This window comes from Ursus maritimus, unplaced genomic scaffold, assembly GCF_017311325.1.
Source record: "Ursus maritimus isolate PB19 unplaced genomic scaffold, ASM1731132v1 scaffold_22, whole genome shotgun sequence".
In the NCBI taxonomy this organism is placed as follows: domain Eukaryota; kingdom Metazoa; phylum Chordata; class Mammalia; order Carnivora; family Ursidae; genus Ursus; species Ursus maritimus.
In genome coordinates, this window is record NW_024424675.1 from 23,387,950 (window position 1) to 23,403,224 (window position 15,275).

At 45.6% G+C, this 15,275-nt stretch overlaps 2 protein-coding genes and 1 long non-coding RNA gene across 3 annotated transcripts; all 3 read left to right on the top strand.

Moving 5' to 3' along the window:
* Positions 1 to 454: 454 nt before the first annotated feature.
* LOC121104550 (vomeromodulin-like) lies at positions 455 to 6,294 on the top strand. Its single transcript, XM_040637837.1, has 4 exons — positions 455 to 726; positions 3,521 to 4,007; positions 4,335 to 4,436; positions 5,721 to 6,294. The coding sequence occupies exons 1-4, from the start codon at positions 462 to 464 to the stop codon at positions 5,974 to 5,976; spliced, it is 1,110 nt and encodes a 369-aa protein (XP_040493771.1). The 5' UTR covers positions 455 to 461; the 3' UTR covers positions 5,977 to 6,294.
* A 361-nt stretch (positions 6,295 to 6,655) lies between these two features.
* Positions 6,656 to 10,037, top strand: LOC103674322 (vomeromodulin). The gene is made up of 6 exons (XM_008703202.2): positions 6,656 to 6,857; positions 7,163 to 7,220; positions 7,982 to 8,052; positions 8,485 to 8,631; positions 9,500 to 9,622; positions 9,957 to 10,037. Exons 1-6 carry the CDS (start codon positions 6,708 to 6,710, stop codon positions 10,035 to 10,037), a joined length of 630 nt encoding a protein of 209 aa, XP_008701424.2. The 5' UTR covers positions 6,656 to 6,707.
* A 237-nt stretch (positions 10,038 to 10,274) lies between these two features.
* LOC121104551 lies at positions 10,275 to 14,388 on the top strand. Its single transcript, XR_005836858.1, has 4 exons — positions 10,275 to 10,304; positions 11,908 to 11,968; positions 12,722 to 12,801; positions 14,064 to 14,388. It is a non-coding gene; the product is annotated as an uncharacterized LOC121104551 (long non-coding RNA).
* The last annotated feature ends 887 nt before the right edge of the window (positions 14,389 to 15,275 follow it).

Below are 15,275 nucleotides of genomic sequence, written 5' to 3' on the forward strand. Positions count from 1 at the left end.
CAATAAGGACAGTGCTATACCTAGTTGACCAGAAGCTGGGAGAGACTTTGAGCACCATTGGAGCAACACCTTTTGTGGCTGGATCATTCAAAATTCTTGAATTCCCCAGCTGATAACTCAGAAGGCTCCAAGGATATTTGAGAAAGGAAGACTGGCAGGAGGATGTGGACCCTAGAGGTAAGGCTATCGGCAGGGCTTGGCCTGTACTCAAAGGTTGCCACCAGCCTGTAGACATCTTTATGCAAAGTTGGAAAAGTAGAAAAAATAAGACTTTGCCATGTGATGGAGCATTTTCTGGGGAATACAATATACAGATAAAATATCAATAATGTGAGTGGCACCTCTCCACAAGAGCTAGGACCCCTGTATGTATATATCCAGTAAGAACGTACTGGCACCCCTACGGTCCACTGGAATGTGGTGTCTGACAAAGCTCACTTTTTCAGGTATCAGTTGCCAAGATGCTGACCCTCTGGGCCCTGGTCATCACGCTGACCATCCAGGCAGGAGCACTTGACCTGCTGAATCCATCTTCACTGCTGGGAACTCTTCCTGTCAATGAAGCAGCCAATGCGGCTCTCAAAAATGCCCCTCTTGATCTACCTGGAAGACTGCTCAGTGGTCCCCGAAAAGGCTCTCCATCTAGAAAACGTCAAGCTAGGACCCCAGGAGGCAGGTGTCTACCCGTGGCCAAGTACTCAATGTCTAACAGCAACCTCGAAGAATGTAAGTAAAAATTGTTTCACCTGCACACCTTTGATTCTCCACCCCCTCACACACACTTCTCCTTTCTAAGCCCAAACGCTAATTACACCTTCAATAAGGAGAATACACCAGAATCGCCTTAGGAGCTTGCTAACAAAACAGCTGCCTGGGCTCCACCCCCAGACACTGTGGTACAGCGGTTCTGCAGTGGGCCTGAAACCTGGTTTTCTAATAAGCTCCAAGTTGATGTTGAAGCTGCTTATCTGTAGTCCACACATGGGGAAGGACTGGTCGAAGCAACCCTGGAGAAGGGAACTCTTGGATCCAGCAAAATGTCTGGTTACCTGCGTTTTATGTGACCCTTATCACCTGGACACTGCTGGGAGCTCTCACAGCTGCTCAATGCTAGGCTCGATAGCTCATCCCAAACACCCACAGGTGCTTAGAGCATCGACCTGGGTAACAGGGAAGCAGGAAATGGGAAATCCAGGTCCACTGCCAAACCCCCTGACCAGATTTGCTCTCTCCAAGCTCCCTTCTCATGCCCTTCCTGAGTCTCAGCCTCCTCCTCAAAGATGTGGAATTTTGTCCTCCAGCAATCTCCCAGGGCCAGAGAGCAGAGGAGCTCAGGAATTCCAAGGCTTGGCAAAGAAGTGACTCTTTTTGGAGACCAAGAAAGAAGTAGGACTCATCAGCAAATGAAGGCTAGTAGGAAAGCCCACAAAGCAACCTGTGATGGCCTTTTGCAGCCAGGCTCCTACAGCCAGCCTTCCAGGATTACAGGACAGGGTGACAGAGGGGAATCAGTGCCTGCCTAATGATCCCAGTGCACAGGCCCAAAGCTCACACATCCACTGCTTTGCCTCTTCGGGAACATTTCCTCCGCTCTACCTACACTCATCCTGCCTTATGACAAAAATCCTTGAAATATACAGAAAAGTTCAGATAGTGGTAAAAAATACAGTTGTGGGGGCGCCTGGGTGCCTCAGTCGGTTAAGCATCCAACTCTTAATTTCAGCTCAGGTCATGATCTTGGGGTCGTGAGACTGAGCCCCGACTAAGCTCCTTGCTCAGTGCGGAGTCTGCTTCAGATTCCCTCTCCCTCCGCCCCTCCCCCTGCTTATGCTCTCTCTCTCTCTCAAATAAATAAATACATCTTTAAAAAAAATTAAAAAATAACAGTCGTATACCCAACAAACAGTGATTTGGTGATGGTGGTGGTTAATTTCATGGTCAGACATACAAAACCTTAAAAGATACATACAGCAAATATTCTTCTACACACAACTGAGATTAAGGAATAAAACTCAGCCATAGAGCTGAAGGCCCCAGGTAGGGCTGCCTCCCTCCCTCCCCTTCTTCTCCCATCCCTGGAGGAGACCTCCGGCCTGATGATTTTTCCCTTGCCATTTCTCTATATGCTGTGATGTGTGGCTATTTCTTCTCAATATAAAAAACTGCACTACCTGTTGTAAAGTTTCCCAAAAGGTAACCTGCTTGCACTGTCTCTCAATCTTGTTTCTGGGGTAATTCATCCATGTTTAATGAGGAAGACTTTCCCTTCATTTTCACCATGGTATTCCACTAGATGAATCCTCCACAATATGCATCTATTCAATTTCTGTTCTGTGCAAGTCTGTGCTACTCCAGACAACGCTGACCTGAACACCCCTGTATGGGTCTTTGGTGTTCACGTGAAATTCTCTAGGCATAAAGCTATGATGCGGGTGCATCCACATCACCCTACACAGGCAGGGGCTCCCCACAGTATAGAGCCCCACGCATGGCAAGCAGCAGCAAGACTCCAAAAGCCAAAGCCCATCAGCTCAACAGGGCTGGTACCAGAGAACTTCTTCCTCCTGCTACTCCGTTGTCCTTTGGTCCAGTTAACTTCTTTACTGAGCTAGGCATGGTTGACCACCACCCAGATGTAACAGCTCCCCTTCTGAGTTCCTTCCTCAGGCCACTGAGACCAGTATGATAGGATAGGACCCCTGTGACTTCATGGCTCTCCAGGGTGGCTCTTGACCCTCTCTCCTTCCCCACCATCTTCTGGGATTGCACTTCTCCCTGTCCTGCTTATCTCCAGTGTGGAGGCAAAGACATGGCGAGCACGGCCTCCACCCTAATGATAACAATGCTGCAGGAGGATCAGCACTGATACGGGTGTTCTCTTAGTATGGGCAGCTTGTCAAAGGTGGCAAGACCTCCCAATGACCCACAAGGGGAAAATGAGGCCTGGAGAAGAGACTTGCACAAAATCACACAGATGGAGAACAGAAGAGTCCAGATCTGTCAGCAATACCACCTCTTCACTAGCCGCCTCAACCCTACTCTGCAGTTAAAATTGGCTTAACTCATTAGTCCTGTACCCAACAACCCATGCTGCAGGTTCTATCCTGCATTCCTGCACAGGTGTAGAGACTGGGGCTCAGGAAAGAGAAGACCCTGCCTGGGGCCACTCAGACTTCAAGGAACAGAGTCTAGACCTTATAAATTCAGGGCTACTGGGCTCAAAAGCTAAACTAAGTCCTTTTGTTCCATGCCCAAACTGCTTTAGAGTAACATACTCGACACCAAGTTGGCCTCAGGTAGGTGCTAAAAAATGTTAGCTCTTGACAGAAGACAGGTTATCTCTGCATCACCAAGCTATTCTGTTGTGGGCAGTGGGAGGGATGGATATATCCAGAAGGCATGACATACAGGACCTACGGGTCTCACAATTCATAGGTGCTGGTTTTCCAGCTGGGAAGATTCCTCTGGCTGAACCAGCTGGACAAGCAACAGCAGGATCATGTCTCTTGACCCGTTTCAGATATGAATGCCACCCTGCCCCCAAAGATCAAGAAGAAGCTGATGTGTGAGAAGGTACTTCTGTCTGGTACAATTGGAAAAGTGTTATCCATGGTGTCTAACTCCAACCTACTGTCTGTGTTAGATATCACTTCATCCCTCAACATACTACCTGGAGGTGATGCTCTTGGTGGTATCCTGGGCAAAGGAAGTGGTAGCCAATCCCCACAGCTTCCACTGCCATCACTCTCAAAAGTCACTGATGCCCTCAATATCCAAGAGAATCTGGGCAGCCTACTACCCACCGGTGCAGAGAAGAATCCTACAAAAGGCCTCGTCGACTCCCTTGGTCTTGCAAATCTCCCCCTGCCCCTGAATGATGTGGGTGACCAAGCCGGAAAGCTCACAGAATCCACCCAGGGCATGCTGAGCAATGCACTTCCAGCAGGCATTGGAGATGCAGTCACAGGCCTGTTGGGAAGTATTAACCTAGAAGATCTCTTGTTGGGGTAAGTGACTCCTTGATCCTAAGGTCTGGCATAGGAAGAAAGCTGCTGTTTAGGGACACTTAAGTTCAACCTCCAACAACCTCATGGAAAGGGACAACCACATCTTCATGAAGCAATATTCTAGTTCTGTGCTGAAAGAGTGCCCTTTCAGAGGGAAATATGTTCAAGATCTCTTGAGCTTAAGGAGCAGGGTGGGGCAGGGGGCTAGGGAGTCCCAGGGATGGGTGGGTTGGTAAGTTATTAACTGGCTGCTTCGAGGGTTATTTCTCCTGCTGCCCAGGCTGATTTCTGGAGCCAGGACTGACCCATGATGCTGTCACTTTGCAGATTAAATGTTCAAAAAGTGACTGTGGAAAGCATGACATCAACCATGACAGGTGATGGAATCCTCGTCCAAGCCACAACTACTGCCTTCATAGGTGGAAAAGGGTGAGTCTGTTTCCAAATCAGTCAATTGGGACAGCATAGACTAAAGACTTAAGATTCAGGGTCCAAGGGTCAGGCAGAGACAATACAGAATAAGGTAGGATGATTGAGGATGGCATAAATTGGACACCAGGCACAGCTGTCTCTCGCCTCTGCCCCAAAGGACTAATGCAGGAGAATGACCCCATGGAGCCCCATCCTCAAAGAGTGTAAGCACAGCCAGAAATCCAGATTTCCATGAAGCACAGCCAGAAATCCAGATTTCCATGTGAAATCTGCACAATTTTATACATGGGCAATGAAGAGAGAAACCTCAGAGAATGACATGTACACTGGTATCATGACTCCAAATAATCTGGACTCTCCAAGGAGAATCGGCCTACTCTACAAATGACACTGTCTAAGGCAGTAAGGGGGGATGGAGGTGATTCAGCCACCCAATGGGTAATTAATATGCAGCTCTATGCCAGATGTTGTTCTGGGCACAGAAGGAGGACTAATGGCAGTCCCTGTCCTCAGCGAGCATCCACATGTGGAGAGGAACAGGTTAACAGTGTAGGCCCAAGGCTCAGGGGAAGACATGAGAGGCAAAGGCAATCCGCACTGGGGAGAAGACTTCTTGGACTAACACACACAGCACTGAAACCTCTCACTGAGCAAGCTCCAGCCAGGCACGTAACTGAGGCACTCTGAACTCACTGAACCCCTTAGACAACCTCATCAGAAAAGCAGTCCTGTTTCTAGACTAGGAAACCAGTTTAGACGACCAAAACCAGTTACAAACCTTGCTCAAAGTCACACAGCTGACAGAGTTTGAACCTAGGCATTGAGTCTCCAGAACCCATATTTGTGACCACTACAGTTAGCGGTATCAGGAAGAACATCTGTCTTCTCCAGTACACCAGCTTTAATGAGACCTGGCTCTGGTAAATGGTGGGTTTTTCTTATGCTGTCACTCACGCAACAGACAGCTGGGGATACTGGGCACAAAAGTGTAACCTATAATGGGCATTTTGTCACCTCGTGCCACCAACAAAAGACTTCTTGAAGGCTGGTGAGGAGAGTGATTTTATCAATGTTTACTGAATGCCTCCCACAAGCCAGGCTCCGAATGCTGTGTAGAGGAGGAAGGCCAACCTTGAGGCATGCTCACTGGAAAGCACCAAACTTTCCCTCTCTCAATTAATCTAGATAAATTCATGAGGCTGATTCCCAAAATGCCTATTGCTTGGCCTGAGGGACATCTTAGAGCCAGGTCTGGTTTCACCTGCATCTTGCTCTCCACAGCCTAGCAGGACCTGTAGTCAGCATACTGGGATATCAAGTACACGGGGATGTAACCGTGAAAATTGGCATTTCCACGAACAACACCCAGTGTGTCAACCTCCAAGTCCAGGAAAAGGACATCAAGGCCAAGAAAGTGACGCTTCAGATAGTGGACATGTACGTGAGACCATTTTTCTCATTTTCTAGATCAATGTGTGCCAGAATGTCCCCACTTAGAGATGGGTTTGGCCAATCCAATGGCTTAAATGATCAGTAAATGGAGGCTCAGTGAGGGGTCTGTGTTTGGGAAGAGCCCATTGTTTGAAAACAGTCTTCTCTCACTCTGCCCGTATATGCTAGGCATACTCTTTGTATTTTGTTCTTTTTGCATAAGCAATACATTCACTTAGCTCAAAATTCAAAAGATACAAGAAGCCATGTGAAAAGTCTTCGCCCACGCATGGATGCCAACTGGCTAATTATCCTCCCCGGAGGCAACCAATGGATCTAGTCTCTTCCGTTGGCTTTCAGAGATATTATTTGCATGTGTACAGTTGTGTCACGTATCCACACACCAAAAGGGGCAGATATTATATACACCTTTCTGGACTCTGATTGTTTCACTTAAAATAAATAGCTTGGAATCTTTTGCATCCATATATAAATAGCTTCTTCATTGTTTATGGCCTAGCATTGCATTAATGAAGATACACTACAATTTAACAATCCCTTATCAAGGAAGAGTTGCATTTTTCAATTATTAACTTTTGTATCCAACTCCAACTACTAAGGTCCCAGACAAATCTGTTCACTAACGTGAACGAGTATCCGAAGGATAAATCTCTCTGCATGGGATCGCTGGGTCAGATGTCAGGCATTGACAGTTTTCCCAGGTATCCTTGCATCTTCCTTAATGACTGAAACTGTAGACAAAAGGGCTCAGGTGCTTGCACAAATTAAGAACCAGGACATCATGCAGCTGTTTCATCAATAGATGGGGTTTTTCCAATGTCTGGGAAAGATCCAGAAATGCAAGAATCACACAGTTCTCCACATGTCTTTCCCAGGCTCACAGATACTTTGCCAGTGCCTATCCCTGTGCCTCTGCCTTTGGACAACATCATTTCTCAAGTGTTGACAGTAGCTATGGAAGAAAATGTAAGTCCTGGGAAAGAGGAGAGCACCACCTCAGAGGGCTAGGTCACTGGGGGAAAGACAGGAAGGAGTCCTTTCCTCAGATGTGGGCTGAGGCTGGAAGAGACTCAAGAAGGAGACATCAGCCCTTCTGGCCCAAAAGACCCCAGCAGGACAGGATAATGCCTCAGGCTGGGAGGGTGAGAGGATGAGTTCTCCCAAAGAGAAATCCAAGAAATAGGACAGGGAGAAGGAGGGAGGACAGGAAGAAGGGAAAGAGGAGGACAGGCCTGCTGCACTATCAAAGCTAACTGGTGGTGATTTCACAGTTTCAAGAACCGGAATCGTGTGACATTGATCTCAGTGATTTCAACGAATGCAAGAACTGTGAGTACAAACACCAGACCTCCCTGGGGCTCACAGGTCAATGGAGGGCTCCTCTGGGATGCCACCAGATGACAGACAGGAGAGTATGGGGCTGTGAGCTACAATACCATGTACCTCCAACCATTCAAACCTCAGCACCCTCACGGCAGAAAATGTGGCGACTTACCAGCTTCTCTGAATCACTGTGACTCATTCTCCAGGACAGAGCAGGGAAAAGAGCTCCTTAGAAGTCTCTGTGGTAACCCCACCACCCAAATGGCTTGCAAAGTGCATATGTGTGTGGAGTTGGAGCAAGGAGCATTCTTAGTCCTCATGCCAGGGAAGCTGAGAAGCAAAAATTCCTTCCAATGTCCCCAAATATATCCAGGAGACAGGAATGATAGGACATAGTGGGACAGCGGCTGCCAAGACAGTCAAAACAGGGAACTGGTAACATTTCCCAAGTCCCAGAGTAGATGAAACTGGGGCCTGGGCAACAAGGCTTTTCCTCTCACTTGAGGTTTTGGCACAACAAGAATAGGGCCAAGCCCTTGTGTTGTCTTCCTCCCTGAAGCCTCCTCCCAGAAATGGAAAAGCCAAAAAAATAAAAAAATTTAAAAAAATTAAAAAAAAGAAATGGAAGAGCCACTAGGGCACCAACGTTCTGCCTGGGAGCGAGAAAGACAGAGGTGTCCACACTAGTCCCCCATCTGGAGGGCAAAGCCAACAAGAGCCCAGGGGTTGCAGGGGTGTCTATATGCTCTCTCTCCTCTCACCTGCAGCTACTGGCTTGTTCAAGTATGACGTTAAAAGTTCCAGGATTTCTACACAAGGTCTTTCAATCTTCTACTGTGTAAGTGTTCTTTATGCTTACAATAGATTCCGTAGGAGGGCTGGAGACATCCCTGAACTCACAAAATATATGCTACTTAAAGAACACTTAAATGGGGGAATTCACCTGAAAAGTGAGGATCTGTGGCTTCTCTTACACAATCAGCAGTATGGTAGCCCTAAGTTGGACTACATCAGAGCTAATCCACTAGAGAGGAGCAGTGTTTCCTTCTTTACAAGAGATTCCTACTCTCCAGTCTCCACAAACACCAAAACTTCCCACAGACCCCCAACACGGAGGCTGGGTGGGTCTACTGCTGTCATCATTCTCCTCCACTGCAATGCTCACAGGGGGCCGCTTCACTCCTCGAAATCTCAGCCGGGCCTCCAAAGACACAGGAATTGATGTTAGTCTCACCTGACGACAGGGATTTTTCTGCTTTGCTCTCTCTAGGCTAAAGCCGTCTTTAACAACGCTATAGTCCCTGTGCCCGGAAGTCCCCTGCCACCAGATCCTAAAAATGCCAACATTTCCCTAACTCTGTCCCATCAGTTACTGAGAGTAATCGTCACTCAAAGTGCAAAGCAGAGCTCTGTCAAGGTAAGCATCATCTACATAGCCCCTGGTACCATATTCCTCTTTGCTTAAGCCTAGTCTGTCACCTGAGAGAAGGTGAAAATGCAGTGGGTTCCAGAACATTCTTCCAGAGATAAATATGAGGAAGTGCTGTGGTGCAGATTTTCCCTTTATGATCATGTAAATGGATCTTTGTCGACATTGAGGGACAGCAGAGAGCAGGGGCAGAGGAGAACAAAGGTTTTCTGAGCACCTTCTTTATGCCAAGGACAAAGCCAGGTGTCTTTCTTACATAATGAATGTCCTTGCATTCTCACAATAGTACTAGGAGGTAGGGATTCTTATCCCCATTTTACAGAGAATCAAAGCAAGAGAAGTCATTTACCCACAGCTACAGTATGAACAGGGGAGTGGGTTTATCCACATGTGAGGTATTCGTTTGCTTCTGGCCGTGAGAAAAGGAAGAGAGGCAGTAATAACAAGGATATAATAATCACGGAGTACTTTCTAGGGGCCGACCTCAGTTTCAGCAATGTACAATGTTTCCTTAACAGCATCCCCAAGCGATCAAGTGCAGAGCACTCTGCCACAAGAGCAAAAAAAGAAATGGGTTTAAATTGGATGAGGGGTAATAGAAAAGCAAAATTTTATGTATTAAATGCCCTACTGTCCTTCTGAGAAAGGAAATGACATAGAGGAAAATATTTGGAATTTGACCCTGTCTGTTGTGGTCACATCAGATGCACCAGCACCCAGCTACGTGACCGATTCATACTAGAGGGCCAATAAGTATTTGAATAAATGAACTGAATAATGCATGGGTATCTTACAAGGCAACATTCTGCAGTCATTCTTCCTCTCCATATTGTAAATGATGACTTCTTTAAAACAGATGAATAACCTGGCTGCAAGCATCACCAAAATAGCCTACTCCTTCCAATCAGGCAACCAAATCCAAGCCACCTACTGGGTCACTGTGGAAAAGGATGGTGAGAGTTTTGCTACTGGGAAAACGGTAAGTACTGAATAACAAATCAGGATTGAGCTGTGAGGAGGAACTAACAGGAACAAAGGTTACATGGAAAGAAGAGTGGTCTGGAGTGTAAAGGGAGCTAATGCCAAATCCCTGCACGCCCAAGTGCCTGGGTGTCCCTACGACAAGGGAGGCTGGTGGGCTCAGCCGCCAGGGCAGAAGAAATAAACAGGTTGTCTCCTGAGACCAGGTAGTCTCCACTCTGGTCCTTACCTCATTGTCCTTATCTTGTTGATCATATCACAACGTGACACGTTTGCTGACTAGCCAGGTCAAAATATTATTTTTAACTCATGTTTGTTTTATATTAATGCAGACCTTAATCATCGCCCATGACTGCCAGATTTCAAAAGACAAATTGATACTAGACATCAAGATTAAGAGGTACTGTCTATAACTACAAAATCCTCTTGACATTTGTCAGTATAGAAACAAATATTAAGAACCCAATTCAAATCACATGCATAATTATAGGGAAATAAAAATGGAGTTTTACTCACCTTAAAATTGGTTACTCCTCTGTATCTGACATTTCATAAATGGCTTTGAGAAGTGACTTAATACCTAAACTCTAGAATTGGTTAATATTTTTTATGTGAAAATAATTTTTCCTTGTACTTTGTCTCCTGACAGCTCTGAACACTGGGTGACACCCCCTGAGGCTGTAAGTGGATTCTATTTTTAAAATATCTATATGTGAGAAATTATCTTAATGCCAGATGCTCAGTGACACAGGGACTCTGGAAGGAAAAGGTCACACAGACTAGATCACAGATGCATTGTGGGATAGGACTAGAGGTTCCAAACCTAAGCTCTCTCTGAAGAGTTGTTAAAACTAGTTCCCAAACCCCATTATTGGAGTTCCACATTCAGTCAGTGACCTAAGGAAGGCCTAAATCCATGCTTTTTTGGTGTCTTGGGTGATTCTGATACACAAGGCAGTTCCAGAGTCCACTGGAAGAATGAAAAGATAATCTAGACCCTAATGTTGCATGGGCTCACGGGAGTTGCTCAAAAATACACCCAGCCTCCCAAGGTCCGACCCTTCCCATCGGTGTTTCTCAACCCATGTTCTACGGAGTGAGCACATGGATCACCAGATGAGAGCCTGGAAGTGGGGAAACGGGAAAAGTGAGGGTAGGGCCCAGTGAGCAGACTCCAGGAAATTCACAGGAGGTTCACCAACCACACCCCTCTTTTGGATATTTGATCTTATACATATTCACACCTTCATTTAACAAATGTTTCGTGAGCACCACTATGTGCCCAGCCCTAGAATACAACATAAGATAATGATGAGATCCCTGACTCCGAGAGTGACGCTCAAGTTTAAGTGGGAAGACAGAGACAGATTAAAATCATACACAAATCAGGTAAATCATTAAGAGTCTAGTAGCCACACACTGGGTGGAGGCATACATGGGGCACCCAGAAGTGAACAACCTTATAACTACGGGTGACTACAGAGGCTGTGTGCATCTCATATGTCAGCCCTGAGATAAAGAGGAGTCAGTTGAGAGAAAAACTCTGGGAGTGTCACAAGCCCAATGATCCTGCATCTCATCTTCAGTGCTGGGAAGCTACGTGACATGCCAGGCTCTGTGCAGGGGAAGGATCGTAGAAGGCATGGTCCCTAACCTTGTGTAACTACCCACCTAACGGGGGACACAGACATTTACGCAGAAAGTTGTCAATTCAGCACAAAGATGACAGAGTAGAGAGAGCACCAACTAGGAGGCAGACAGTGAGTTCCCTGAGAAGATGATGCCTGAACTTAGCCTTGAAGGAGGAGTGGTTTACTACAGACCCAAAGTGCGTACTAGGTAGAGGAAACAGGATGTGTCAAAGGTAGGCATCACGGAATCATAGGCCTTTTGAAGAGGGGAAAGGTGAGCAGAATGCCAGCAGAGAGAAGCAGAACTTGGAGACCCGAGAAGGGGATGCAGAAGAGGCAGGCTCAGCAACAACCAGGCCTTCCCCACACTGAATTCAGCATCTGTCTTGAGAATATGCAGCTGCACCGCTGTGCCTACAGCACTGTCCGGAACATAATAGGAACCCAATAAACGTTTGTTTAAGGAGCCACCTAAGGCTTCAAAACCTACTGAAAGGCTTTGGAAAACCCCAAAGCAGAAGAAGCCTGAGGGACGGACCAAGTTCCACCTCCCCACCTAGCCTCATCCAGTAACAGACTTCTACTAGGAAAAACCCACATATCAGGGGCACCCAAGATATACTTATAAAAATGCTTCTCCCATCTCTTCCAGGAGGACGAGGCGCAAAATGTAATGCCTGTGGTTCTGAAGAAATTTTTGTCTGCCCTTAATGGTATGTGGAATTAATAATGTAAACACGTAGAAGAGTCATAAGAAAGGGACAAGACTGTGAAACCACATTACAGAATGTTCTACGGCACTGAGCACAGTATCTTTCAATCACCATCTGGGCTGAAAATCATTTCTTTTCGGATAGGGACTTCAGAATCTTGAGATGGCAAAACATGAAAATTAAATCTAAATGCCTCTTCAGCAGGTCCTAATGAAATCTAGCCCACTAGGGTCTTCAGGACCAACATCATCATACCACTTAGAGGAAACATGGACCTGGATCACCCAGTCACAGAGATGCTGGAGTTTGAGAAACCTGAGACTGAGATCATGAACTTCACAACCATCAAGAGATGATGGTACAAAATGCCACCTGTACATATTTGTGGTGAACTCTAGAGGGGTTCAAAATATCGCAAATAACACCAAAATAGCAGGGTCTTTTAATCTTCTTAAGTTAGTGAAGGCAGACATGCCTACATGGTTCTTAATATTGATTCTCTATACATAGAATACCCACCAGGTTTCCAGTTAGTTCTAGGGTCATTTCTGATCCTTGTAAACTCACCCATACATACACACACACGACTAAGAGAGTCTATGTCTAAAATCTGTCCACTGAATGGGCATGGGAGCAATTTCTCCTAGAGCCGTACACTGACCAGAGATCCCTCTGGTTGACTATGGCTAAAACAACCCAGCCTGGTCATTGTTTTCTTCAACTCTATCTTAAAATTCTCCTTCTTTATTTCAGAAATGACAAGTGCATGGAATGTGCCACCAGGAATAACCTCAAATCCTCTAACCAAAGCCAAGGTTGAAGTACTGAAATCGGTAAGAGAGAAATACAAATATTTCCCCTTTGCACTAAGGCCTACTCTATACTTCAACCTTCACAGGAATGAACGGGGCCAATGGGCTTCAGCCTCAGTCTGTTCCAGGCTACCTTACCAGCTCCAATCAATCTCCCCACTCTTTCCTAGGCAGATTCACTGCCTACTGTCCCTTTATTCACAAGCACTAAAACTGAGACACTCTTGGTTATATGCAGACACATAGTCTACCATCCCCTTACTTTTCTGAATATGCCTCAATCCCTTCTTTGGAAAGATTCCTACCCCATATGCCTGACTCATCCACACTGTTACCTTCTGTATGCTGGAGCCTCTCATTCTTGCCACCCTGACTCAAATTTCCCTCCTTCTTCCCATCTATCTAACCTTAAACCCAGAGAAAATTTCAAAGAGAACTTGCTTCCTAAGAAACAGGTAAAAGAATGGGATTTTTATTTAAATTTGTCACCAGACAAACAGTAAATGATGAGGGTGGGTTGAGGGAAGATATATGAGAGAGCAAATAAGTTTAGAATCTCCATCACCCTTAGGTGTTCCATTCTTGATAAACATGCTTATCAAGTATATAATCCAACTGGAAAAAATAACAACTTCTTTCATTTTGGCTCAAATCTCAGAAGTTGTATATTCATGGTTTTACTTAACCCCCAAATTTCCCTGGATATGTGGCCAAATCAACTACCAGAGTATAGAGCAGAGTAAATCAGCATTCACCTCAATGTTGGTTTTCTGCCTCCTGTGCTTACACTCCATGGCTCTGAGTGGCCTTGGACATATCACTTAGCCTCCCGAAGTCAGCCTTGAGTCAAGGGATTGGATTAGATGAACATCAACTATGTTCCAGCTACAAATGATAGCCCAACCAGAACTGGTTTATGCAACAATAAAATTATAGGTAGTGCACACCCAGGGATGAGACTAGCTTCAGCAGCGGTCTGATTCAGGGCCCAAATGATGACACCAGAATCCATCTCTTGGCTCTACTATTTCTAGGTGAGCTCTATTTTGGGTGCACATGGAGGTCTCTACCTACCAGAAGCTTCACCCTCCATTTCTCTCTGGAATAGTTCAAACAACAACCACCCAGAAATAACCTCTGGGACTCCCATTATCCTGACTGTTCCATCCTCAAAGCAAGAGCTGTGGGCAGGGGGACGGAGTGCACTGGCTAGCTTAGCCCGTGCCTATATAGTCAGCTTATGTATTTAAGAGTATAATTAGTTGTCTTTTATTTCCTCATAGAACGATCTTCAGGCAGCAAATTAAACCCAGCACACCTGATGCCAGACAATTTTCCAGAATGAAAGCATTCTAAAACTTCTCTAAGAAATACTGAGCCAAAGACATCCTTATCATTAAGAAGCCAAGTAGAATAGTCTTCTGAACATGCCAACTATTCTTTGGAATCTCACCAACATTATCTTGAATTAACAAGTGCAAGAAAAGCAAGAATCCAGGGATTTTTGGCATTTTGTAATCACTTCTTTAATAATTAACTTGTTTTCATGCAAAAAAAAAAATGACTCCTTTGTCTTCAATTCATACAAATACGAATTCTGTCTTATGTTTATGACTAGTAAAAGTACTATTTACTAGGGACATAAAAATTAATAGTATGAATGATGAGGCAACCCAGGGTTAATTTATCTAGTGTACTAGGGGACAATCCTGACAATGATTAAGACTTTTCTTCCCATATCTCTTTCCTGCCCTCTCCAATTCCAAGTGCTTTCTTTTACCCGTTGGCCCAATGTGAAAATCACACAGGGGCTAGAATCCAATTTCCCCATAAACAGCGAGGGGCACAGTCCAAAAGCTAAAAGCTGAACAGAAAAGATCAGGGAAGAGCCTGGCAATACCATGAATAGGGCAGCAAATGATCTAGGTCCCAGCTTAGGAACTATAGGCCATGCCAAGTGGCTGGGGGAGGAAAGCTAAGCTGAGCAGTCAGGAGACCAATAAATGCAAAGAACCCCAGAAAAATATGCAAGAGGGATACTGAGAAACACAACTGTGATTTCTACATCAGGCAAAGACTCTATGCCTTGTGCCCAGTGTCTGTTCTAGAACCAAAAGAACTCAGATTGTGGACACAAAGACCAGGTAGGGGAAGCAGATACTAGGCTTGCCTCACGGCAAGGGGCAACACCCCATAAAATAAAGACCAAATCACACCATTACCTTCAGCCTTTTGTCCAAACCTTAGGTCTTGATTTCTCCCAGGCTCCTGGGATCGAGTGGGGCTCCTTGCTCAGTGGGGAGCCTGCTTCTCCCTCTGCCTACTCTGCCTTCTCCCTCTGCCTGCTTCTCCCTCTGCCTGCAGCACCCCCTGCTTGTGCTCTCTGCAAATCAGTAAAATCTTTAAAAAATAAAAAACTGTCAAGGTCATCAAAAACAAGGAAAATCTGAGAAATGGGCACAACCAAGAGGAAAAACTTGCTTTTGGAACCAAAA